Here is a 27,587-nt window from a genome sequence, read left to right on the forward strand (position 1 = left end):
ACATTTAGATAATGTTCGCATTGAATTCCTCCCACCAATTCCACAGCAGTGCTTCAACCATTGGATTTGGGAATCCTTCACACCCTGAAAGTGTATTATCGCAAGGAAATGCTGAGAAAAATTCTCATCAGCATAACTTGTATACAGGAGGAGATTAAAATTAACGCGAAATAAGCTATTGAAATGATCGCAGATGCCTGGATATAAGTTTAAAAATTCACTATAGTAACATATACAGAATCTCATTACAACAAGTTTTTGTTCCAACAAAATATTTTTTAGGTCTCTGGGAGTTCGTTGTAACAGAATTTTACCTGTAGTTTCTGTATATCTCAGCATGCTCCCAGCTATAACAGCTCCTACAGCACAACCCCCTCAATCTCGTTTTGTATATAGGAGTAAGATGAAGAAGCTGAAACCAAGTTTCCACACTCGCCTGTGCTTCTGCTGTGAGACTGGCAAATTAAGACAGAATAATACACAGTCATGTGAAAACTTAAGTACACCCAATGAAAATTGTTTACTTTTTCAACATATTTGAACAGGCACACAGGTGATCTTCATGAAAACAATATCTACAGATGATGGTGATATACTTGAGTAGATACACAGAAAAAAAGGCCTTTTGAATCATTTATTCAATTAAAATTTCAGTGGATTTAAAGGCCAAAAATAAGTACATTATTGGCCTAAGAAGCTGATATTTCCCCATTTAGCTGAAGTGACTACTGATAGATGTTTTTCAGAACAGTCCGACAGTCTGTGACATCGACCTGATGACATTTTTGACAACTTCTTTGTGCAAAATTCATTCAGTGCAAGATGTTTGTGGGTTTTCTTGCATGTACTGCTCATTTAAATCCCCTCACTACATTCAGACAGTAAATCAGACTCTGACCTGGCAAGACATTCCTTAGTGGATTTTCTAGTGTGCATTGGGTCATTATTGTGTTGAAAAGTCAATTTCCAGTTTAGTCTCACATTGCCCTTAAACATACTTTGATATGATCCAGAATTCATAGTTGACTTGATGACTACAAGTTGCCCAGACCCTGAGGCCACAAAGCATCCCCATGCCTATAACATTTCTACCATCATGCTTCACAGTTGATATGAGCTTCTTCTGAAACTCTTTGGTTTGTGCCAGTCATGTCTACTATTACTGTGCCCATACAACTCTTATCTTTTTTTATTCATCTGGACAGAGCACATAGTTCCAAAAGGCCTGGCCTTTGCCTGTGTGTTCAATGGCTGTAATGTTAATTTTGGACAGAAACAGCTTTTTCCTGGCACACCTTGCATGTAGGTCAAATTTGTGCAATCTCTTTTTGATTTTAGATGCATACACTTTGGCCCCACCTGTTTCTAGTGTTATCTGCAGATGCTGAAGTTAAATTCTGGGGTTCACGGAGATTTGTTTTAGTATCAAATGTTCATCACTTCAGACAAATTTGTTGGACTAACCAGTCCTGGTCAATCAGCAGTCATCTGAAATCTATACCACTTCTTGCCTATTTTCCTTACAGTGGAACGCTGTAGGCTCATAGGCATCCACAACCTTGTTTCTGAGGGCCATGAAAAGCTCTTTTGATCTTTGCCATTGATGTGTCTGGTGTCATCATGGAAAAAAACACCAGACACCAAATAACTGCAGATTAAATTTGACAGGTTCTACATGCAAACTCCCTAAGAAGGTTCTAATCATTGGCACCTAATCTGGAATACCTAAGTGTATAGGTTTATAGTGGTGATAAAGACAAGGGTGGGCTTCTTTATTCATGTGATAGTTCTGCATTTCTGGTAATTTAGATTATTAGAATGAATACACCATGTCATTTTTATGTGTCATTTGTTCAAGTGTTTCACCTTTATCTGTAGTTACTGTTTAAATAAAGATCTTGTTCAGATATGTTAAAAAAGTCATGGGGTGTACTTGCATTTTTCACATGACTGTACAATGAAGAACAAAACACAGATTTTAACAAATATTAGTAACAAAATACACAAATCTAAACTATCATTTTTGTTATTATCTCAGCTGAAAGCTGTTGTTTCAGAGACAGATTCTAATGTTTGACTTCTTTTACAAATAAATGGAAAAAGCTTAAGTTAGAAGCAGGTCTAAACTAAAACCCAACATTGACAATAATGACCTTTTAAAATATAAAGACATACAACCTTCACAGTTGAGTCATTTTTCTCTCTCTTTTTTCAATCTGAAATCTTTAACTTTTTCATTTTTTTTTAATTTGGATTCATATGTAATTATAATTTTTGTAAACTAAAAATATAAATTTCAGTTTTTCTAGTTTTAACTCCATATTAAACCATGCTACTGTTGTAACAAAAAAAAATTCATTTACAAGTATTTAATGTGCATAAGACAAACTTAAAGACGTATGCAACCACACAAAAAGACTTGCATTTAAAATCCCTAAACTCAATTTAAGGAGGATGGGTGAAAGTTACGAAATCTCACTTTTAGTTGTGCCTAGCAAGTTCCTGGAGGTGCTACACTAAGAAAACTGGCTAAACCCCCCTGCCCTAGAGATACCTAGTGACATTTAATCAGATATGTGTCAGTAGTCTTCTGTAGTTTAAGCATTTGTTTTGATTAATGGGTCTACTATTACTGTATGCAAAATCATGCAATGTGAGTACTATTAGCAATAACCAAGATTATCTCCACTTCACAGCTTTGACTTCATGGTAGAACATTTTGGGGGTTTATGTCCATGGATGAAACTAAATGTAAAGCATTAATTACCACTATTTATTGCAAAACTGGATGTACCAGCCCACAGACCTACAAATTTAGCTAAAGACACAGAGCAGAGAGTAGTCATTCAGTAAGGACTAGGGATTCTTGTACATATGGGACAATAATGTCACATATCAAAGATTTATATGAAACGCACAAGTCTTTAAATTTTGATTAGCTAAGAAGTTGTGCAGCAGTAGAATTAACAGAAAAGTACTGGACATTGCTGAACTACCAATGCTAAAAATGAAATTAAATACCTAATTACGATTAAAAATGCTTGACATCCACAAAATATGCCGGTCAGGAGACAACATGAACAATTGTTAAGATATTTCCCAACTTTTGTTTATTACTTTTGATCCCTCTGCTTGTATAAAAGCAGCGTTAGAACTGTGTTACTACACCCTCTGAAACATTATTTGGATATTATAAACTGCTCAAAAAAATGAAAAGAACACTTTGGAAACACATCTGATCCGAATAGGAAAAAATCATGCTGAATATCTATACTGATATGGACTTTGTAATATGTTAGGAACGAACAGATGCCACATCATTTGATGGAAATGAAAATTATCAACCTACAGAGGGCTGAATTGAAAGACACACTGAAAATCAAAGTGAAAAAATGATGCAGCAGGCTAGTCCATTTTGCCGAATTTTCATTGCAGCAACTCAAAATCGTACTCAGTAGTTTGTATAGCCCCCACATGCTGATATGTATGCCTGACAGCATTGGGGCATGCTCCTAATGAGACGACGGATGGTGTCCTGGGAAATTTCCTCTCAGATCTGGACCAGGTGTTCTAGTGGATTTAGGTCAGGCAAGCGTGGTGGGCAATCAGTGTTATCAATTCCTTCATCCTCCATGAACTGCCTGCATACTCTCGCCACATGAGGCCGGGCAGTGTCATGCACCAGGAGGAACCCAGGACCTACTGCACCAGCATAGGGTCTGACAATGGGTCCAAGGATTTCATCCCGATGCCTAATGGCTGTCAAGGTGATGTTGTCTTGCCTGTAGAGGTCTGTGCATCCCTCCATGGATATGCCTCGCCAAACCATCACTGAACCACCACCAAAACCGGTCATGCTGAACAATGTTACATAACATTAACAACATGGTTGCATAACATTCTCCATGGCTTCTCCAGACCCTTTCACGTCTGTCACGTGCTCAGGATGAATCTGCTCTCATCTTTGAAAAGCACGGGGAACCAGTGGTGGACCTGCAATTCTGGAATCCTATGGCAAATGCCAATCGAGCTTCCATGGTGCCAGGCAGTGAGCACAGGGCCCACTAGAGGATGTCAGGCCCTCAGGCTACTCTCATGAAGTCTGTTTCTACTTGTTTGGTTAGAGACACTCACACCAGTGGCCTGTTGGAGGTCATTTTGTAGGGCTCTGGCAGTGCTCATCCTGTTCCTCCTTGCACAAAGGAGCAAATACCAGTCCTGCTGATGTGTTAAGGATCTTATACGGCCCTGTCCAGCTCTCCTAGAGTAACTGCCTCTCCTGGAATCTCCTCCATGCCCTTGAGACTGTGCTGGGAGACACAGCAAACCTTCTGGCAATGGCACATATTGATGTGTCATCTTGGAGAAGTTGGACTACCTGTACAACCTCTGTAGGGTCCAGGTATCGCATCATGCTACCAGAGTGACATTGACTGTAGCCAAATGCAAAATCTGTGAAAAAACAGTCAGAAAAGATGAGGAGGGGAAAATGTCAGTGGCCTCCAACTGTTAAACCATTCCTGTTGTCTCATTGTAGCCCTTCTAGTGCACCTGTTGTTAATTTCATTAACACCAAAGCAGCTGAAACTGATTAACAACCCCCTCTGCTACTTAACTGACTAGATCAAAATCCCAGAAGTTTAATTGATTTGATGATATACTCTGATTAAAAGTGTTCCTTTAATGTTTTTGAGCAGTATATTTTGCTATCATAATGGTGAAAAAAAGGCAATTAATAATTGAAGAAAGCCATACCATTGTAACAGGTAAAATTGTAGATCTTTCCTTAAGACAAATTGTAAAGAAAGCTTAGATATCTGTAAGTACAAGTTTTTACACCATGAAAAGGAACTTGCAGTCACAGAAGCCTCAACAGAACTAGACAACAAGTATCTGAGAGTCAACTGTTCGCATTAACTTTCATGGCTTAAAACTGTAAGCTGTTAACCCATTACTTGTTCTGTGAAAAAGGCATTTTCGTATATAACTGAAAATTACATTTCTTTTACATAATAATAATATCAGCCTTTTTTTAACCTCTGCCAGTTTACTGTTTACTTTTGTACCATTTCATTGCTCAAAATTCCTTAAAAGCTGTAACAATGGGGGTTATTCACAGCAGAATTCAACATAAAAGGTATAAAATAATAATAATATATAGCCATCCTTTTTTATAGCATGAGAATATGATGTCTGCTTCTGTGGAGGTGATTGGAGCTATATGCAAGCAGCTACCCTGGTCCAAATACATATATTACTTGAAATTGTTTGTGCACGTTTTACAGACAAGACAAATTGATCAGAAATTGGCTGTCAGGTAAGTCTGACTAGTAAGTGAAAGTATTATAATCAGATGTCTTTAGTGTGAATATTTAGTAAGTAGTACTTTATGTGATGAATGAATCAACATACCAGTCTATCTAGATAGCTTAAAAGAGGAAGTTGCTACTTGCTGTGCAAACATGCCCTTCACAAATTCATTCAGTACACTGTAGTATATGTTTATGTTTATTTGAAATTCAGTCTTCAGACTGGTTTAAGTTCAATTTGATTGTATGTAATGCTATCTTCTTATTTGTATAAGTTAGACTCGGTCGTATGGAATGTTACTTTCTTCAAATAAAATTTGAATAAAATAGAAAAGGAACTTCAAGGGTATATGCAGCTTGTACTGAAATAAAACATGGTATTTGAATTTTTTCTTTTATTTATCTGTGCATGTCAAATCTGAATTTCCTAAGCATACAAGAGACCTACCAGTTTTTACTTCACTGTCAGAATAATTATGATAGGCATTTTGTATTAAAACAGATTCCTGTTAGATACTGAGTAAATCTAATAATCTCATGTCACTCAAAGAAACTTTTCTTTTTCTTAAAGTTGGTCCTATTAACATTTTAAATGTATTTAATTTACTTTTAGTTTACTAGTGGCTGTTTTAGATGCTTTCCATTTTGACAGTAAAACTCTTTCAAAATGTCTTGAAGCACCAAAGAAGGAATTAAATGAAGGTGGGTTCAAATATTTACATTAAATATTTATTAGGGTGTTTGTGTGTATGTATATGTGTGTATACAGTGTATGTATAAGTATGTATAAGTATGTATGTGTGTGTGTGTGTGTGTGTGTGTGTATATATATATATATATATATATATATATATATATATATACATACATTTTCAGCAAATGTGTATATTTGTTAATTTTATAAAATGCCCCTGTTTCTGCTATTTGTATTGTTTCATTAGAATTTATTAATTAATAACAGTAGATGTTTCAGCTTTCTTTTGTAATTCCAATTTGCAGGATCATCATTAAACTTATACTTTCAAAATAATTACATGTATCGAAAGAAAATATTAATAAGTACATTTCAAAATGCTAATTCATTTTTATTTGTGAAACAGAGAGAGATTTAATAGTTCACTGTTTGTGTGTAATAATTCTCGATTGGATCAAATAATTAATATTTAACATGTCTGTGGCTGTATGTGTGTCTTGTGTTTTTTCAGGAAATGTCTATGCTTTATGTTATTGACATGTTACTAATTTTAATATCTTTATGAGATTACAATAAATAAATATTTAAATTATTGATTCAAATTGCTGTGTCTGATCATTATTAATCTCTTGCTTAAAATAATTTATCCCCCTCCATAAAGCTTGTGTAATGGATGATAATGCAGAAGAGGAAGGTGAAGAGATGGAGCTAGAGGAAAGTGAAGAGGAGGTGGATATGGATATTCCTGAAGATAGTTCTAAAGAAATAAATATAGAAGGAGAAGCAAAGGAAGTGTTGTCTTCAAATAAAAATAATACAACCACAAATCATTCTAATAACACCTTTTTGGGAATGCCCAGAAATAAACAAGAACTGGAAAATCTAATCCAGCACATCCAAGGCACTGTGTCAAACACCATCTTGCCTCGATTACACAAGTGCCTCTCTGCAAAGGTGATTTTAACAACATGAAATTCATTTAGTAATTTTTTTTTCTTTTCAATACATGTATTGGATACAATGTAATACATTTTTATTAGTTAATTTTCCTCTATTACAGGGAAAGCGAGAGAGTGAACATAAATTAGCAAAATCCAAAGAAGTGGATGAAGAACAACTTGCTCGAATTCCTATTGCATTTGCCATGGTCAAGTTAATGCAGTCCCTTCCACAAGAAGTCATGGAAGCAAACTTACCAAGGTAGAGAGTGTTACTCTGTTTAAAAATGACAGTCTTTCGAAATTTGGACCGAAAGTACAAAATTATAACATGAAACCCAATTTCATGTGACAATCTTTGTAATTTTGTATTAGGCCAGGTTTATACTTCATGCGACGTGTAGTCCTGCGAACACTACTGCTGTACATGTGGTGTACTCTTTATACTAGCACGTGTACTTTACATAAATCTGGAAGATTCCATCAGGTGGCAGGGCGAGATATCATCACAGTAAGAAAACAATTGGTTTCCCTGTGTTGTGATTTACATGAAACATCCATTAAATTCCGAGGACACTTTGCCACAATATCTCTGAAAAGGATGGATGGTTAATGATTACATCTATAAATCCAGGGATATGCCCCTTTCAACAAGCATCGGGCATGAGACAGAATTAATCCCTGGACGAGGCATCAGCTCATCACAAGGTGAATACAAGCACACACATACACTAGCGTCATTTTAACATCAACAAATCCCCAAACTTGCATGTCTTTGGTAGGAAACCAGGGCACACTGTTGGAACCCACCAGGAAAACATGCAAACTCCAGGCAGGAAACACCAGGGACTTGATTCCCTGTGAGGCAGCAGCACTACCGCTCCACCACCATGCCACCCGTACATGTGTAATTACAGGTAAAATTCCATTACAACGAACTGCCAGGGACCTAAAAAATATTTTGTTGTAATGAGATTCTGTATTTGTTGCTATAGTGCTTTCTTTAACTTGAGTCCAGGCATTTGCAATCATTTCAATATCTTCCTTTGTGTTAATTTTAATCTTCTCCTGTCTACAAGTTATGCTGACGAGAATTTTTCTCACCATTTCCTTGCGATAATACACTTTCAGGGTGCGAATGATGCCCAAATCCAATGGCTGAAGCACTGCTGTGCAGTTGGGTGGGAGGAATTCAATGCGAACATTATCTAAATGCGTAAGCATGTTGTGGGTAGCACAGTTATTAATCAGAAGCCAAATCATCCTTTTCTTCTTCTTCATATTGTGAGGTTTCTGAACTCTTTTTAGGATCCCCCCCACCCAACGGGAACGTTATGCTGAAGTGTGTCCTGAAGCGTCTGTGTAAGATTGTTTGTTTGTCCATTGCTGGGGCAGGGAAACAGCAGGATCACATCGCTGCAGTGAAGTGCTGCCGAAGTGAATCCTAACAGATTGTGGTCGTGCTATAAGTCCCTGTCTTGCACCCCAAAACACGAGGCTGAGTCTCAGTACTTTAGCAAAACCAGCTTTATTCAGCTTGAAACAGGAACAGCATGGTTATTTATTGTAGCTTGATCTGCCACTCTCCTGTAAACAGACACAGCAGTCAGACAGGACTGTGACCAGGTTAGTGGCCAAGTAATACTGTTCCCTGTATTTACAATGTTCCTTGTATCACCCATCAATATCTTTTCTGTTTCCTTCGCTGAAGGGCCGCAGCAGAGCTGTGAGCCTGCTGTTGCCCCAGCAATGGATAAATAATCTTCCACAGATGCGGTGATCACACTTCGGGACGCTCTTCGGCATGTTGTCCAGTTGGGGGAGGTCCCAAGAGAGTTTAGAAACCTTACATTTTCTTGAATTAATAGGAATGTTTCTTGAACGAGCATCACTGAACCACATAAAAACTGCTTTTTCGGCGTCTTTCAAGAAAACTGACAGTGTTGATGGCGAAATTTAGAATTCACTGGCAACATCTTTTTTTTTTTTTGCCGCTGTTGAGAGCTGCAAACATGTAAAGTTGTTTTTTTTCTAATATGAACTGTTATCGTACGAGGAAAGTTCAAAGAAAGATTTTTTTTTAAATGTTTCTGTTTTGGGATTGTTGTATAAATGTGCACAACTGAGCTGCGACCACAGAACTAACTGCTCTGTGGATGGTTCATTCAAGCATTTCAAGGTCACTTCGTTGTAATGAAAGTATCTGCTGAATGTACTTCGTAGTAACAAGATTTCTATAGACTTTTGTCATATGGGGAATCTGTCGAGACTATAAAAATACTTTGTTGTAATGAAAATTTTGTTGTAAAGATATTCGTTGTAACGGAATTTTACCTGTATTAACAGTATGAATTATTTAAATGAAGCTAATGACTTATCTGTAAAATGTAATATACATACTTTAACACATTTCATCATAGAAGTGATATCAAGTATAAATCTAAGGATTCTAAATGAGCAGAGAGCTGGAATATCATACATTTAATGTGTTCTGTGTGGCAATTACTACTTGCTGCTGCTGTCAGTTCAGGAGGAATCCCCACAAGCACATAGTGATTAACAACTGTGTCAGTTTTAAGATGACGTTTACGACGGTCTACTTTAATAACAGGCTACGAGATTAAATTGGAAATTTCAAGATTGAAGCCAAAGTTTCAAATTTTATCACAAAATAAACCTTTTCACTGTGTCCCTAATTTTTTTTCTCTGTGGCTGAAATACGCTGCCGTACATTCTGATGCTGTTGTGAATGTTCCCAAAAAAATAAAAGATTGTATGTGAGACCTTTAAAATGTATTGCCTCATCACAATAAGGGAATATGCAATGCTTAAATATAAAAGCACAACAAATGCATTCGTGTTTCAGCATTTTGCCGCATTTTACCACATCGAACCATTCATCAAACATGGAAGCGCGCATATTAACCCTGTATGATCTGCAAAGCAACTTGCTATCACATGTTGATAGTAAACAGAAACTCTGACATCACATTCCAACTTAAACACACTGCTCCCCCCAATTTTTTTGCTGATACTGCAACTTGCACACATGTCGTGTTAATTTCTGAGGACATGCTCAAAGGATGCATCAAATGAATATTGGGAACATGTGGCAGCCATGATGAGTGCGTGTACGCTTTCTTAGCGTAAAGTATAAACCAGCCTTTATGGATGAAACTAGTGTCTTCTGCTAAGTTTTAAAGACTTGTTTGTATCCAAATCTTGAGTTTTCAATAGTGAGAGCTTGCTATAGTTTTAGTTACTGTAGCAATCTTGTGTTTTAACATGCAGTCTTTCAGCATGCTTGTTCCACCCATGTCATTCCTTTTTCTTGTTCAAACCTTGCTTGATACAACCTGGTCATCATTATATCTGTAAACTTTTGGTAAGAATGCATTGTTTGAACATTATTTCTTTATTTTCAAAATTTTGCTTTTCTTTTCCTAAAATTTATTAAATAGTGAAGTTAAATATACTGTTTATCAATATTAGCAAAAAATGGAAATTTCCTAAAGGATTACTCCAACCCAAAAATGATTTTTTTATATATGTTACTTAAACAGTACAGTTAGTAGCCAAGAAAAGTTTTTAATCTAACGTCTTCATGCAAAACGTGAGACAACACTTTATGATGTAATGCAACATAATGATGAAGGACCCTGTCCATCATCAATCAATTTGAAAAAATTGATAGAAAAAAGTGAAAAAAAATTCTCACGTCGCTTGTGTCACATAATCCACTTCTCTGTTATCCATTTGTATGCTCAAAATGTGAAAAATGCATTAATAAGGATAAGATATAAGGATAAATCACAATTCCACCTTTTTCCATAAACTTCTACTAAATTGCAAAATAACCACATATGCATGCTCTATTTCAAAGTTGTTTGTGTATGATCCAGTAAACCTGCAAGTTAATTAAAAACAATAATATTTTTACATACCCAAAGGAGTCATCTTTCAAATAAATCTTAAGTTTCCATGTTGTCTGCTTTCTTTCATTATTAAAATATGTAATTTGCACACTTATATCCTGAGGCGAGCAAAGCTGAATTATTCTCTTTTTATTAAATATCCCACCTACATCAAGCTGCTTATAGTGAAAGGCTTATTGTTACCATTAGATAGCTGAGTCTTGGAGCATTCTGATGACATATAGTTGTTGATGATTGGTCATTTGTACATGTCACAGCTGTGCATAAATAGCAACAAATATTATGCCTATTCAACAACTCATCTTTACACATCATTGCTCAGAATTTTACTAAACCTGTGTACGTAAAGTTTTGACTTTACTGAGAACAACGTGTTCTGAAAGCTACACTTAATTTGTAAGTACTGCTTAATTTGACACTCCTTATGTTAGTTTTCTGAGCAGTGCTCTTTCAATTTCAGCTTAGAGTGTAGGCAGTGTTTCTTAGTGTATCGATGTATTTGTGCCCCCAAATCCACTCGATTGTCACTGTATCATGCCGCTCACATTGTTTCAGCTTGTAAAATCCAGTTTTGTATAGAGAAATCCCTAAGTATTATCTTCCATCCATCCATTTTCCAACCTGCTGAATCTGAACACAGGGTCACGGGGGTCTTTGGAGCCAATCCCACCCAACACAGGGCACAAGGCAGGAACCAATCCTGGGCAGGGTGCCAACCTACCGCAGGACACATACAAACACACCCACACACCAAGCACAGACTAGGTCAATTTAGAATCGCCAATCCACCTGACCTGCATGTCTTTGGGAGGAACCCGGAGCACCCGGAGGAAACCCACGCAACCACGGGGAGAACATGCAAACTCCACGCAGGGAGGACCCGGGAAGCGAACCTGGGTCTCCTAACTGCGAGGCAGCAGCGCTACCACTGCGCCACCGTGCCGCCCTAAGTACTAACTTTTTGTGTTTTATTTAGTTGATATTGGTATAAACAAAGGTTGTTAATCATATAAATACTTTTTTTTTATTTTAAGTGTACTCTTCAGCCATTTGCAGCCCATTTAATAAAGGAATTATAACTGTTTATTTTTTGGTATGCAATTTAGGATCAGTAGTGCCAAAAACCCTTACTGCATAAGGGATTAATCACCAGGATATGAGGTTTCTACATTTTGGGTGCAGATGGAATCATACCAACTTAAATAGAGATATGCATTATATCCAAAAAAATTAAGAATAATATTTGATCATATTCACCCCTCAACTCCACTTACCTTTTATTCTACTCTGTCTGTTTATAGTCTGTTTATACAGTCAAATTTCACCAGGCATAAAGGGCATGTAGGTAAAGAAAATTCCCTAATATATAAAAATTGAGCAAAGCCTTTATTGAAACCAGAAATTTGCCCTGGAGAACAGACAGCAGGACACAAGCATCACTTCAATTGTTTTTCGTCTACCCTCACTGTACAGGAAGAATTCAGACATTTTCCTTGTTGTTATTGTATTAATTAAGATGTGTGATTGATTTCATAATGCATAATGTTTCAATTTCCATGAAAGTGAACATCTCTCTATTATACAGTGGGATGCAAAAGTTTGGGCAACCTTGTTAATAGTCATTATTTTCCTGTATAAATCGTTGGTTGTTACGATACAAAATGTCAGTTAAATATATCATATAGGAGACACACACAGTGATATTTGAGAAGTGAAATGAAGTTTATTGGATTTACAGAAAGTGTGCAATAATTGTTCAAACAAAATCAGACAGGTGCATAAATTTGGGCACCGTTGTCATTTTATTGATTCCAAAACTTTTAGAACTAATTATTGGAACTCAAATTGGCTTGGTAAGCTCAGTGACCCCTGACCTACATACACAGGTGAATCCTATAATGGGAAAGAGTATTTAAAGGGGTCAATTGTAAGTTTCCTCCTCCTTTAATTTTCTCTGAAGAGTAGCAACATGGGGGTCACAAAACAACTCTCAAATGACCTGAAGACAAAGATTGTTCACCATCATGGTTTAGGGGAAGGATACAGAAAGCTGTCCCAGAGATTTAAGCTGTCTGTTTCCACAGTTAGGAAAATATTGAGGAAATGGAAGACCACGGGCTCATTTCAAGTTAAGGCTCGAAGTGGCAGACCAAGAAAGATTTTGGATAGACAGAAGCAACGAATGGTGAGAACAGTCAGAGTCAACCCACAGACCAGCACCAAAGACCTACAACATCATCTTGCAGCAGATGGAGTCACTGTGCATCGCTCAACCATTCGCCGCACTTTACACAAGGAGATGCTGTATGCGAGAGTGATGCAGAGGAAGCCTTTTCTCCGCCCACAGCACAAACAGAGCCGCTTGAGGTATGCTCAAGCACATTTGGACAAGCCAGCTTCATTTTGGAATAAGGTGCTGTGGACTGATGAAACTAAAATTGAGTTATTTGGGCATAACAAGGGCGTTATGCATGGAGGAAAAAGAACACAGCATTCCAAGAAAAACACCTGCTACCTACAGTAAAATATGGTGGTGGTTCCATCATGCTGTGGGGCTGTGTGGCCAGTGCAGGGACTGGGAATCTTGTCAAAGTTGAGGGACGCATGGATTCCACTCAGTATCAGCAGATTCTGGAGACCAATGTCCAGGAATCAGTGACAAAGCTGAAGCTGCGCCGGGACTGGATCTTTCAACAAGACAACGGCCCGAAACACTGCTCAAAATCCACTAAGGCATTCATGCAGAGGAACAAGTACAACGTTCTGGAATGGCCATCTCAGTCCCCAGACCTGAATATAATTGAAAATCTGTGGTGTGAGTTAAAGAGAGCTGTCCATGCTCGGAAGCCATCAAACCTGAATGAACTAGAGATGTTTTGTAAAGAGGAATGGTCCAAAATACCTTCAACCACAATCCAGACTCTCATTGGAGCCTACAGGAAAGCGTTTAGAGGCTGTAATTTCTGCAAAAGGCGGATCTACTAAATATTGATTTCATTTCTTTTTTGTGGTGCCCAAATTTATGCACCTGCCTGATTTTGTTTGAACAATTATTGCACACTTTCTGTAAATCCAATAAACTTCATTTCACTTCTCAAATATCACTGTGTGTGTCTCCTATATGATATATTTAAATGACATTTTTTATCATAACAACCAACGATTTATACAGGAAAATAATGACTATTAACAAGGTTGCCCAAACTTTTGCATCCCACTGTAATTCCTGCCACCCTGACTGTTATTGGCTGGCCTGCTGAAGCATTCCAAAGAATTTTTTTTTTTAGTTTTAGTATTCCTGAAACCCAAGAGCCTACCTGGCAGATGCTAACTGTGACATGTGCCTACAATTCATCCATGAATTGTTGATTTAGTATTATCATCTTGTTTGAGTGTGCTTGTACCAGACAACATACCGCGTAATGTTTATTTCCTGCCTTTGGAAGACATCTTATTTGTGATAACCTGTACACATTTTCTGTTTTATTTTAAAAAAATACCTGAGCTTAGTAACTTTTTTTGTTACATTGGATTGGCACTGTAACAGGTTTCTTTTGGCACCAGACGAAATTTCTTTTAACAGTAATAAGTTGCTATGTAAAGTCCCTGAACTTGTTTTAATGTGCTCTGTATCCTCCAGTTATCCTGAGGGTTGTGTTGGGTTAACTCCTTATGCTTATTAAGTCACTCATAAAGGCACTCGCAAACTGATATCTTGCCACAAATATCTACCAGTTGTGTCTGTGCCTAAAAGTTCTATTGAATGTGCGGTAGTGTTACTAAAAAGTAATTATCCTTATTGTTGTGTTTGTGATTTTTCTTTCCCCTAAATAGTATTTTGCTGAAAATTTGCATCCTTCTTCGAAACCGCTTTCAAGAAATTAGAGATGCTGCTCGCAATGCACTAATAAAAATCATCGAAACTTTGGGATGTCAGTACCTCCAATATCTGTTAGCAGAAATGAAGACTGTCTTAGTCAAAGGTTATCAGGTATATCACTTACATTTTTCTCATTTCTCCTTTTCATTCAGAACCCTCTCTTCTTTTCTATATTATTTTTGCTTGGTCTTTTTTGTCTTATAAAGATAAAACAAGAAAACATGATTAAAGTCTGCATTGTTTTTGTGTTACTTGGATTTTTTTTTTTTTGTAGTAAAATATGCAATGCTATTATTTATGTTAAACAGATTTAGTTTTTAGATGTGTTATGTGTTCCATGTGTAAAAAATTTCTTAAAACTTTTAAATTGTAGTCTAATTTGAGATTTTTGTGAATACATACTAGGGATTCTCCCTGTGTAATTGCACTTAACTTCATTAAAATTTTAGCATGTTCTTATCAGTAAACGTTGTAAGTTGACCTGAACAGTTTTGGGGCCTCTTCAATACTCCTTCATAGAAGCTGAAGTACAGAGGAATGCCATTTTACTGGATGAAGTGCCCTCAATAAAAATTCAAACAGCAATGTAAAAATTGCTGTTTTTTTAATCTGCACTCAAAAGCATTTCAGATTTGAAATAAAAAGGTTGTTACAAAGCAAAAGTACCTAATGAAACTATTTATTTCTGGGTATTACTTTGCATATATTATTTCAAATTTTAGAATAAATTAAATATTCTGCTCACCTGTTTTGGTCACGCAAAACAAAAGGAAAAATATTTTAGAATTCACTGTCCCAACACTTATTGATGTTATTTGTTTATATTAAAAGATTAATGTGATCAGTTATTTAGACTATTTCTTCTGTTGTTAACAAGAACAAGTAATTCAATACGTCATATTACACAATTAAGTGGTTGTTTTTTGTTTTTATTCTTTCCCTCCTTTTAGGTTCATGTTTTGACATATACAGTTTACCTGCTGTTAGAGACTCTCAGTAACACTCTTAATAGTGGAGATCTGGATTCTTGTATGGACATGTTAATTTCGGTAAAATTCTATTTTTGCTTATTATGCAAGGAAAGATGCTTAAATATCCCAGTTCTTACTTCAAGTGTTTTATATTTCCACAGATCTTTAATCGAGAACTGTTCGGTGATATTGCAGAAGAAAAGGAAGTAAAAGGGATTGTTTCTAAAGTAATGGAAGCCAGACGAAGCAAAAGTTATGATTCTTATGAAATACTTGCTCAATTTATTGGAAAGGGTCAAGTGTCTCAGCTAATTATACCACTGAAAGAGGTAGGCTGGAATTTTTTCTTTTAAATAATTCCATCCCAACGTCTATATATCATATTAAATGAACAAATTGCAAAATACAATTACTAGCTGTGTAAGCCTGTGCTGTAAAACGCCTGGGCTCCTAGAAACTATTGAAATCGTCAAAAAAAATTTGAAATGCAGTGTTGGTGGTTTTGTTTTGTGGACGTGCTCGCCCCCTTGTCTATCAGCAGCTAAGCGAGTTTGTCTGTCATTTATTTGTCTTTTCTTGGTGGTTTCACTTTGGCGATGGAGTCACTTTCTTTCAGTTTAAGGCTTTAGCCTTGCCTTTCTTGTTCTAACTTGTGAATTTGGGGCCACCTTGCCGACACTTTGAGCTTCAGGGTGCAGCCTTGCTCTTCCTGGCTGGACAGGCAGACACACACCTTCCACACATTGACGCTTATGTATAAGATGTTAAGTATTTTATTTTTGCTATTATTCTTTTTTTTTTTTTATTATACTGGTTATGCACTTTGGTTTTTATAATTACAGTGTCTTTATAAATTGCATAAACTGCATATTTGCTCACTTTTGCTTTAATTATTGAACTTTAATGGAAACCGCAATTGGTAGCTACAACTATAGATTTTTCCCCTTTTACTATAGTTTTTTCCATTTTGTAATTTTTTCATATGCACAGCACCTTTCATAGGAGCATGGCTTTGACAAGGTAGATACATTTACACATTCCTCCAGTCTTAGAGATCTGTTGAAAGGTTAATGCTCCATTGAGGATTTCCCTCAGCAAAGATATACACTCACCTAAAGGATTATTAGGAACACCTGTTCAATTTCTCATTAATGCAATTATCTAATCAACCAATCACATGGCAGTTGCTTCAATGCATTTAGGGGTGTGGTCCTGGTCAAGACAATCTCCTGAACTCCAAACTGAATGTCAGAATAGGAAAGAAAGGTGATTTCAGCAATTTTGAGCGTGTCATGGTTGTTGGTGCCAGACGGACCGGTCTGAGTATTTCACAATCTGCTTAGTTACTTGGATTTTAACGCACAACCATTTCTAGGGTTTACAAAGAATGGTGTGAAAAGGGAAAAACATCCAGTATGCGGCAGTCCTGTGGGCGAAAAACCTTGTTGATGCTAGAGGTCAGAGGAGAATGGGCCGACTGATTCAAGCTGATAGAAGAGCAACTTTAACTGAAATAACCACTCGTTATAACCGAGGTATGCAGCAAAGCATTTGTGAAGCCACAACACGCACAACCTTGAGGCGGATGGGCTACAACAGCAGAAGACCCCACCAGGTACCACTCATCTCCACTACAAATAGGAAAAAGAGGCTACAATTTGCACGAGCTCACCAAAATTGGACAGTTGAAGACTGGAAAAATGTTGCCTGGTGTGATGAGTCTCAATTTCTGTTGAGACATTCAAATGGTAGAGTCAGAATTTGGCGTAATCATAATGAGAACATGGATCCATCATGCCTTGTTACCACTGTGCAGGCTGGTGGTGGTGGTGGTGGTGTAATGGTGTGGGGGATATTTTCTTGGCACAATTTAGGCCCCTTAGTGCCAATTGGGCATCGTTTAAATGCCACGGGCTACCTGAGCATTGTTTCTGACCATGTCCATCCCTTCATGACCACCATGTACCCATCCTCTGATGGCTACTTCCAGCAGAATAATGCAACATGTCACAAAGCTCGAATCATTTCAAACTGGTTTCTTGAACATGACAATGCGTTCACTGTACTAAAATTGCCCCCACAGTCACCAGATCTCAACCCAATAGAGCATCTTTGGGATGTGGTGGAACGGGAGCTTCGTGCCCTGGATGTGCATCCCACAAATCTCCATCAACTGCAAGATGCTGTCCTATCGATATGGGCCAACATTTCTAAAGAATGCTTTCAGCACCTTGTTGAATCAATGCCACATAGAATTAAGGCAGTTCTGAAGGCGAAAGGGGGTCAAACACCAAATTAGTATGGTGTTCCTAATAATCCTTTAGGTGAGTGTATAAGCAGAGGTTTGGATAGTGAGTGATCCATCCCTTTTTTCATATTTTTGCCAGTTTCTTTCCATACAGTATTTAAAGTACATGCTTTTTGTGATTAACATTTTATTGAGAACTCTGACAATAATACTTGACAGAGATGTTCCATACTGAGCTGGTTGACCCCATGAAAAGCGCCACTTGTGCAGAGGCCACCTTGGACAATTAGGCTGGCAAATATAAAACATACTGTCTGCAGTGAGTTGAAAAATATTTATCAAATAAATTTGCAACTGTACAACTTAGCTTCCAAGATGATCTTTTGGTAATTCACCATGACATTGTTATTTTATATTCATTGTTTCAATTGCTAGTTTTTCCCCTCATGCTGTCACTGTTCAGTATATTTGTATACATTCTTGTTATCTTTGTTTCTATTTGTTGTCGGACTTTAAAAAAAATATACTGTATATGATCAACCAAAATAAAGATCTGCATTGGGTTCTGGCCTCATTCACCATGAAACTAAAACATTTGGAAAGATCACTTAGTAGAGCCATCATTTCATTGGGCTCGAGAAGCTAGTTCATGTGGTATGGTTATCCAAAGAGGATTTCCTGTAAGGGCACCTGCTGAACATATACTAGCCCTGGTTCACTGCAAGAAGACCCGAGCCAAATAGTGAACGATGATTATAATTCATATGGACTAAGAGATTCTGGTTTGCCCAGACCATTTGTTCTGGCCTCCACCAGCAGAAGCAGATGAAAAGTCACTGCTTTGGTGATGTATGATTTGCATTTTTGAAGTCTTGAGTAAATTAAATGAACTTTTCTAGGTGACTTTGATATTTGAATATATTTTTGTCTCTCATAGGTTCTTGAAAATACTACAAGCTTAAAAGTTGCCCGTAAAGTCCATGAAACTCTGCGACGTATTGTAGCTGGTCTGCTACTTAATAAGGAAATGGCCGCAAACTCAATCCTTTTGCTAAGTTATGGGCTTGTCAGTGAAAGTTTACCACTCCTTACAGAGAAAACCAAGTAAGCCTTTATTTTTATTTCAGCATTTACTTTGTCATGTTTTTTTTTTATTTTTGATTTAGTTGCATTTTAATTGAAATTTGTGCACTTTTCTGATGAATTTAGTTACATTGCATAGTTCTGTATTTGTTTGTATCTATATTTTAACATAGTCATCTCTCTTTATCTGACTTTTCTTTATGTACTTTTTACAAGAACTTTTTTTTTTTTTAATCCTGATTGTATTTTAACCTATGTGCCTTTTTGAAAGTACAATGTGGTTGTGCCAATGTAAACAAGCTTACTGCTGTTGTTACCCATGTGCTCTGAGCTGTCTCCCAATAGTACAATAAGCAAAGGTACAAGACTATAACACCTTTATGCATTAAATATCTGTGTAATCTTGGGAAACGACTCTACAAATTGTGAAAAACAATTGGAAAGTTACTACAGTTTATTATTTTTTATTTTAAGCAAATTTCATAACTACATTTTGCTACAAGACAAGTCTACCACTCTAGTAGGCGAACCACTACATGAGAGCAGTTAAAGCCCAGCTTCTGTCTCTTATAATATGTAGGTCAGTGTTCAGAAACAATCCTATTAAACAGTTTAAGTAGGTAATTGATGAATAACTATTGCACAAAATTTAGAAATCAAGGTTTGATGATTATACAGCTGTTTAAGTGTATTTCACTGGTATTTGGGGAAATTAGTTGGGGTTTTCAGATTGGCACACATTTTTTTTTTCCTATTTAAAATAATGGGAAATAGTTTTTCAATGTTGTCTTTTTTAAGACATGTTTTCCAACTGGTTCTTGGGAACTGATTAGATTTGGAAAATGATAGGTGACTGCATGTTGAAATGTGTATTATATTATTAGCTTTGTCTAGCAAAGTATAATAATAGAAAATAACAAATATACTTTACAGAGAAAAGACTATACAGCAGCCTGCATTAGATCCAAGACTTCAACCGAAAAGCTGCCTCCTGCTTCCACCAACTCCCACCAGAGATGGTCAGAAAGCTGCAATTAGCTACAGAACTAATATGCACATCTTGGTGGACACAGGTCTTAGAGTAAGTTACTAAATCTTTATGTAAAAGCAGAGTTTCATTTTATTTTGTTATGATTTAATATCCTTTTCTTTCTTTAAATGTAACTCTGAATACAGCTTAAGTAGTCATCTTCAAATTCAGAAATTATTTCTTTGTTACTTGCTTGCATCTTTTTACTTATCTGGTCCTTATAAGAAACAGAAGCAGTGCATCAAACTAATGGAAACCTTTAAGTCCAAGTGTATTAGGTTAGCAAACTGCTAAATTGTACTTTATAGAAACTTTTAATACCCTGTCAAAGTTGTGCTTCACCTGCATGGTTTGATAGTTTGTTTCAGATTCCCAAAACCTTTTGGGGGTCAAAGTGCTTCTTGGCATTCTTTCCGTTAATTTTCCTTAGTGTGCTTGAATATGTTATTTTCTGTATAACTAAAAGAATTTTGAAATGCTTTTGAGAATTTAAAGACCAGAATTAGTTCCTCACATTGTCCTCTGTGTTCAGAACTAATAAGTTTTAATTCCTAACTGGAGCAGGTGCTTTAGTCCAGACAGAAAATTGGTAAAACTCATGTACGCGCCAAATGGTTTCCAAGGAGATGTGGGATTAAAGGCCACTGACTCAAGACCAATAAAGCAGTGTCCCACTCTTTTATATTTGACTTTTCGAAATTTGAAATTCCTTTTTATGGTGGTAGGTGTAGCTGTATAATAACTTTACTTAAGGTATAAGAGTTAAGCACTAAATATTGTGATAAGGTTGTTTTGCTGTTTGCTTATAGCCACGTGAACTGTACCTGGATAACGCAACTTCAAAATACATGTCTTAACTAAACCCTAATTATTTTGAGGAAATCACACTCACTGTCTTCCTATGTAGAGTTTGTTACATATTAGGAGATCTGTAAGGCATAATGATTGTTTTAAAATATAGTCTTAGCATTCGTTTTTATACCTTCATAAGTTCTCAGTTCTAAGTATCTGAATGAGACCAATAAATCAGATTATAAGTTATTTTTAATGCCACTTTTTACCATGCCAAACATTTTCAACTACATCTTCAATTCTTGTTCTGTTCACATTCTCCAACAAAATGTGCGAGTCGGCAATAACACCTCTAAGACCATCATGTTGAGCACAGGGGCCCCTCAAGGGTGTGTGCTCAGCCCGTTGCTCTTCACCCTGCTGACCCACGACTGTGTACCAATCACATTGTCCAGTTTAAGGATGATGCAATCGTGGTCGGCTTCATCACCAACAATGACGAAGCCATCTACAGGAACGAGGTGAGCCAACTGGTCCACTGGTGTAAAGACTACAATCTCTTCCTGAACGTGGGAAAGACCAAAGAGATTGTGGTCAATTTCAGGAGTGGTCATTCACAGCATCCCCCACTGACCATCGATGGTGTAGCTGTTGAAAGGGTGAGTAGCACTAAGTTCCTGGGGACGTACATCTCAGAGGACCTCTCCTGGTCAGATAACACCACATTACTGGCCAAGAAAGTTCAAATCCGCCTCTACTTTCTACGCAAACTGAGGAGAGCGCAACTTCCACCACTCATCATGTGCTCTTTCCACCGGGGCACAATTCAAGAGCATCCTCACTAACTGCATCTCTGAGTGGTATTTAAGTTGCACTGCCTCCTATAGGAAGTCCCTGCAATGCATAGTGGATGCGGCCAGTAAGATCATTGGTGCCCCACTGCCCTCCCTCAAGGACATTTTCCACACCCGTCTCACCCGTAGAGCCATCAGCATTGCTGGTGACTCCTCCCACCACTTTCACTCCCTTTTTAACCTCCTCCTCTCAGGGAAAAGGTACCGGAGCTTCCCTGCCCGCTCCACAAGACTGTCTAACAGCTTCATCCACCAAGCTGTCAGGATGCTGAACTCTGTCCACTACCTTCTCCCCTTGCCCCCTGCCCCTTAACTGTAACAAGAGTCACTATCTACCAAGTACCCTACCTTAGCTGGTATTATATAAGGACTCAATATTACATCTACTGCTAACTGTCTGTCTTTTTGTACATCTAATAAGCTATAATTGGCTTTTGCAGTAATGACTATTGCACATTGTACACAGGTCTACTTTACAAGTTCTAATGTTATTTATCTTATATGTTATACTTTATACTTTTTATATTTTATTGTACTACGAAGTTGAGAGAGAAACAGTATTTCAATTAGCCTGTATGTTCTGCACATATAGTGAATTGACAATAAAAGGCTATTTGATTAAAATTTTTTTTTTTTTTTTTTAATTCTTGGGGAGAGACTTTTTTTGTCCCTTGTTGCACAGTGCTACTTTGTGCTCCTTGTGAAAGTGATAGGGCATGCACTCTCAAATTTGATCTTTGGGTGTAGCCTCACTTAGCCTCTAGATGGTGTCACAAACGCATTTAAGTTTTTAAATATTTTTAATCCACAAATGCAGTACAGGGCTTTGTTACTTTTTTTTTTAATAAATTTTAAAATGTGAATGTTCTATACAATTAACAATAAATGGGTCATTTTCAATAAATATACATGTTCTGTCCTGCTTGTCCAGTTAATTATCACAGGAATTACTGGGAATATGTCACAAACCAACATTGGACATGGAGGCATTGCATCACAGACTTGGTTATTTTTGGAGATAGCTGGGTTTGACCGGTTGCCCCAAAATCTTTTTTTCTCCATTGTCCTTGGTCTCACACATTCTTGGAGATTAAATTCCCTGTATCCCTAATCTAATAGTGTACTTCAGTAATAATATTCTACTGTATATTATTCCTTAAATATATAAACTTACCACATAACCATTTTTTTTGTTTTTTTGAAAAGTGCCCACCCCCCTCTGTCCGATGCTGTTTTATACTTTTAGGTTTATAGCATTAGCATTATTACATGCAGAACATATTTGTCAAAATATTTCAACAACTAATTGTATAGCAAATAACATTATATAACAAATGTGTTATTACAAAAATATGTTTCCTTGTTTAAATTGAGCCTATCTGTTACTGTGGTTTTTGGTATTAGATATTTATGTCTATCTAAATAAGTATCCATAATGTTATGCCTTTAAATGCCTGGAATTTGACATCACCTATAAAAAAAACTACAAAAAACCCAAATATTATAGTACATATTCTCCTTTTTTAAGGTAGTTGCTGGGATACAATGAATCATTTAAAAGGACAGTCATTACAGAAAGTATAAAACTTAGCCTGCTCGCGTTAATACAATAAACTGTTTAAAGCATAGGCAAGTTGAAAAGATAAATAAAGTGATATTTAGGTAATTTTGTACTTATACATTAGTTTTGTCATGTCTGGGCTACTGCAACTCGCTTCTGGTAGGATCACCTGCATGTGCTATCATGCTGCTGCAAATGATCCAGAATGCAGCAGCCCATCTTGTGCTTAAACAGCCAAGACGGGCACATGTCACTCCTCTCTTCAGGTTGCTACATTGGCTCCCTGTAGCAGCGCGTATTAAGTTCAAATCTCTGATGTTTGCCTACAGAGTAATCAATGGGTCAGTACCTAAGCATATGGAGACATTGGTGAAGTAGTATACTCCTTCTTGCCCACTCAGATCTGCAGGGAGCAGCATCTGGTAATGCCACCTCTACATGGCATCAAATCTCAATCCAAACTGTTTCCTGTGTAGTTCCTAGTTGGTGAAACAGGCTGCCCACCTCCATCCGTACTGCTCACTCCCTCAATGTATTTAAGAAGTGATTGAAGACCCGTCTTTTCTGTTAATATGTCTAATTGATGAAGGTGAAAAAATAACTTTGCTCTGCAATATTTTTATATTCTTGGTTAATTTTGTTTAAGTTTAATTGCTTCTGTGATTGTAAATGTATGAGCCATTATATCTTTTCACATCTGGCAGTCAATTTTTGTTACCCCTGCTATTACACTTACTGAACAAACAGGCCCTAGCCTAAAGTTACTCGATTGTTTGCCTATTTTGTAAGTTATTTTGGATAAAGGCGTCTGCTAATAAAGTAAACGTAAATATAAAGTGTGAACAGTGTGTTTTAGTGATAATAAATTTAAACATTTTTTGGAAAAATGCATATTGCGTGAATTTGCACACAAATGTTAATACTTATACTGGCTGTAGTAGGTTTGGAGGATATACTGTTCTAAAATTTAATATACTAAAATATTGTTGTTTAATAAAGGATTAACCATTTGTTTTTGGTAATTGTTTATTAGGTATTTATCAGTGTAGTAAAATATTAAAATGTTATTTGTTTCTCTTTATGCTTAGCTTTTGCATATGAGTTTAAAAAGGTCCAAAGTCAATTCTTCTGAAAGTGATGTGTTGGAAATGCTTGATCCTTTTGTAACGCTTCTGATTGACTGCCTGAACTCCATGCATGTCAAGGTGAGGAACTAAGGTCTCGTGCGTTCTGAGAAAAGCTTTTGGGTTATCAGTCTTAAATGTCCATGTATGTTGTTTTCATGTGTAATAGGTACCCCATGCCAGAAAGCAGTTTTTGTGCACTTCTATGCCAAGCTTTTTATAGAGATATTTATGGGTTAAAAGTCCTGTGATATTAAGTTTTTAAACATTTTGCATTTAAATCAGCATTATTGTTTGTAATTTAATATTGGTTGTTACATTAGTGTCGGTTATTTAAGCAGCACTTATAAATATTGAATCTTAACTAAGATAAACATGCCCTGTAACTATTTATCTATGCTATCCCAGACTATATTTAAAACTAAATAGATTAATTTTTTTCCACACTACACCACGAAACTCTGTTTCTTTTCTAATATTTTATTATTTTGTTTTTTGTTTTTTTTGATTGAAATATTAAGTTCTATTTTTTGTTTTTGATCAGGTGATTACTGAATCCTTGCAATGCTTTACATGGATTCTGAAGTTTCCTCTACCTTCTGTTGGAAATAACATAGATCAGCTGACAAAGCAATTGTTTGTTTTACTTAAAGACTATGCAAAAGCAGGAGCAGCTAAAGGAGATAACTTCCATCTTGTTGTCAACTGCTTCAAGGTATTGACCCTGGGCTTTCTGCACATATCAAATAAGCCTTACTTCTTGTTTTAGTACATCATCATCCACCTGAACATTTCTATATACTGTGCTTAATTTAACATTGAGGACATTTGCTTCATTTTATTTGTCTCTCTGTTGCTTACAGTGTATAACAATGCTTGTGAGAAATAATGAGAGATGCAAAATCTCAGACAAGCAGTTGCAGGTCTTGCTGGGATATGCAGAAGAGGATATATATGATCAGTCGAGACAAGCCACAGCTTTTGGCCTCCTCAAGGTGAGATTTTGTGACTTTAAAGCAAAATATTTTTCCAGTGCTAATTTTATGGAAACTTGCCTTTTATGCTTGCTCTGGAAAGTGAAGAAAAGAAACCCTTACCCCTGTTTCTCACATCAAGGCCTCCTTTTACACTTTGCTAAACTAAAAAAATAATCCTCAGATTTCTACAAGCTTTGTCCAGGTGAGAATAAGCTTAGTGGGGCAGCCAGATAATTGCATCCTCCATACCACTCTTTGTCCAATAGGCAGACTGCAGTGGGTCCCGGTGGTCTACCACAAGAAGACTTCTGTAGTCCGGGACAAGTCTCTCAGAGGCCTTCATGTTGAGAGATGTAACTGTCACTGGTCATTAGGTGAAGAGGTGCCTGCCTTCTTTGGAACAGCAACAATGCTGGATGTTTTCCACAGCAGTGCCACTTCTTGAAGCCTTATGGACAGGCTGAACAGGTGACAGAGGACACCACAAAGTTGGACAGCACAGGCTTTAAGAATTTGAGGACTGACTCCTTCTGGTCTCGCAACGTTTTCTGTGTGTAGCTTCAGTTGTGTCCTTACTTGGTCTTCTTATGAACAGTCCACACTGTCATTCCAGTTGATGTAGTATGAGTTGTTGATGTAATAGGAATGGTGTGGAGGTGAAAGCAGGAGTATCAGAGTTACCAATTATATTTTTGAAGAAACTTAGCTTAGCACTGGTAGTAGGAGAAAAGGAAGATAGAAGAGATTAATGCTTATCCAGATCAGCCTGGGCCTTTCAGCTGTCCCAGTCTCCGTCCATAAACTGTGTATAGCTCAAGAAAGCCAGGTGCAGGCGAGACATTATACTAAATATATGAATATGAAAGCATTATGCACTAAGAAAAAAGGATGCCTTTACATTAACCGCCCACAGGTAAAGGTATACTCAAAATTAGGACATGCATGAATGCTTAATTTGAACATTCTTTGTGTGCATGTATTAATGGTGTCAAATGTTTACAATTAACAACACTAATAGTTCTGCCAATTGGATTTCATCCGGTTGATTATTGCCTTTCACGATGCTGCTAGGATGGGCACTACAGCAGACCAAGAGTGTTCAGAAAATAGATGAATGAGTACACTAAAATTTGTGTCTTGTTGTCATACACGCAGAGGTTTAACTTAAGACTTCCATAAAACATCTTAGATGTACACTGACAAAACAGTATAGTTTATTAAAAGTTCCTTTTTTTTTCTAATACATTGTATCTGAAATTGGCTAAGTTTACTAGTTTAATTCAAACATACTTATCTATACTAATAAAAGGCAAAGCCCTCACTCACTCACTCACTGACTCATCACTAATTCTCCAACTTCCCGTGTGGGTGGAAGGCTGAAATTTAGCAGGTTCATTCCTTACAGCTTCCTTACAAAAGTTGGGCAGGTTTTATATCGAAATTCTACGCGTAATGGTCATAACTGGAAGCAGTTTTTCTCCATTTACTGTAATGGAGATGAGCTTCAACGCCGTGGGGGCGGAGTTTCATGTGACATCATCACGCCTCCCACGTAATCACGCAGTACATAGAAAACCAGGAAGACCTCAAAAAAGCGCTCAAGAAAACATGCATTATATAATTGAGAAGGCAGCGAAACAATAAGAAGCGAGCGAGTGACATATACAACTATATTCATGAGTTCTGCTACTTCGGAAACAAAGCACGATGTAAACCTACACTTTAAATTAAGTTCATAGACAGGCTGCCGCTGGCGTTTGTAATTTAGTGCCTGCCCATATAAGGCCGTCCGTCAGCGGCAATCCAATAGCAAACTGCCACGGGTAAATATTCACGGGTGAAGGACTGTGCTTATAGAGAGGAAGATGAGATGGTCAGGGTGGTGTTTGACACAAACTCAGCGAAACTGCGAGAGAAAGTTTTAAGTGCCAGGACTAAGGTAACATTAAATAAAGCTATGGACATAGCACGAGATGGCACCAGCACAGCTGGGAACCTTCGATGCAAGTACACCGAGTGGCTCACGTGAACTGACGCAGTGCAGAGATAAAAGCAACAGTTCCAAAGAGCTGAACAAAACCAATTACACAATTGAAAGGCAGCAAAAATATGAAGCGCCTGATAGCATATTCATAAATGCAGCTACTGTGGAAACAAAGCACACGGTGGAAAAAGTCAATGTCCCGCTAAA

At 37.0% G+C, this 27,587-nt stretch overlaps 1 protein-coding gene across 2 annotated transcripts in view; it reads left to right on the forward strand.

The window, feature by feature from the left end:
* Positions 1-27,587, forward strand: part of utp20 (UTP20 small subunit processome component) — a 154,385-nt gene that overhangs the window by 109,336 nt on the left and 17,462 nt on the right. For both annotated transcript variants that reach the window (XM_039761686.1, XM_039761688.1), the window contains exons 39-50: positions 5,178-5,317; positions 5,923-6,011; positions 6,665-6,957; positions 7,064-7,203; positions 14,711-14,867; positions 15,707-15,805; positions 15,889-16,056; positions 18,913-19,079; positions 19,992-20,139; positions 24,384-24,500; positions 24,964-25,134; positions 25,283-25,414. In XM_039761686.1, the coding sequence (XP_039617620.1) occupies positions 5,178-5,317; positions 5,923-6,011; positions 6,665-6,957; positions 7,064-7,203; positions 14,711-14,867; positions 15,707-15,805; positions 15,889-16,056; positions 18,913-19,079; positions 19,992-20,139; positions 24,384-24,500; positions 24,964-25,134; positions 25,283-25,414 (1,821 nt within the window). The remainder of the gene's footprint in view (positions 1-5,177; positions 5,318-5,922; positions 6,012-6,664; positions 6,958-7,063; positions 7,204-14,710; positions 14,868-15,706; positions 15,806-15,888; positions 16,057-18,912; positions 19,080-19,991; positions 20,140-24,383; positions 24,501-24,963; positions 25,135-25,282; positions 25,415-27,587) is intronic.

Source organism: Polypterus senegalus, chromosome 8, assembly GCF_016835505.1.
Source record: "Polypterus senegalus isolate Bchr_013 chromosome 8, ASM1683550v1, whole genome shotgun sequence".
NCBI classification, from domain to species: domain Eukaryota; kingdom Metazoa; phylum Chordata; class Cladistia; order Polypteriformes; family Polypteridae; genus Polypterus; species Polypterus senegalus.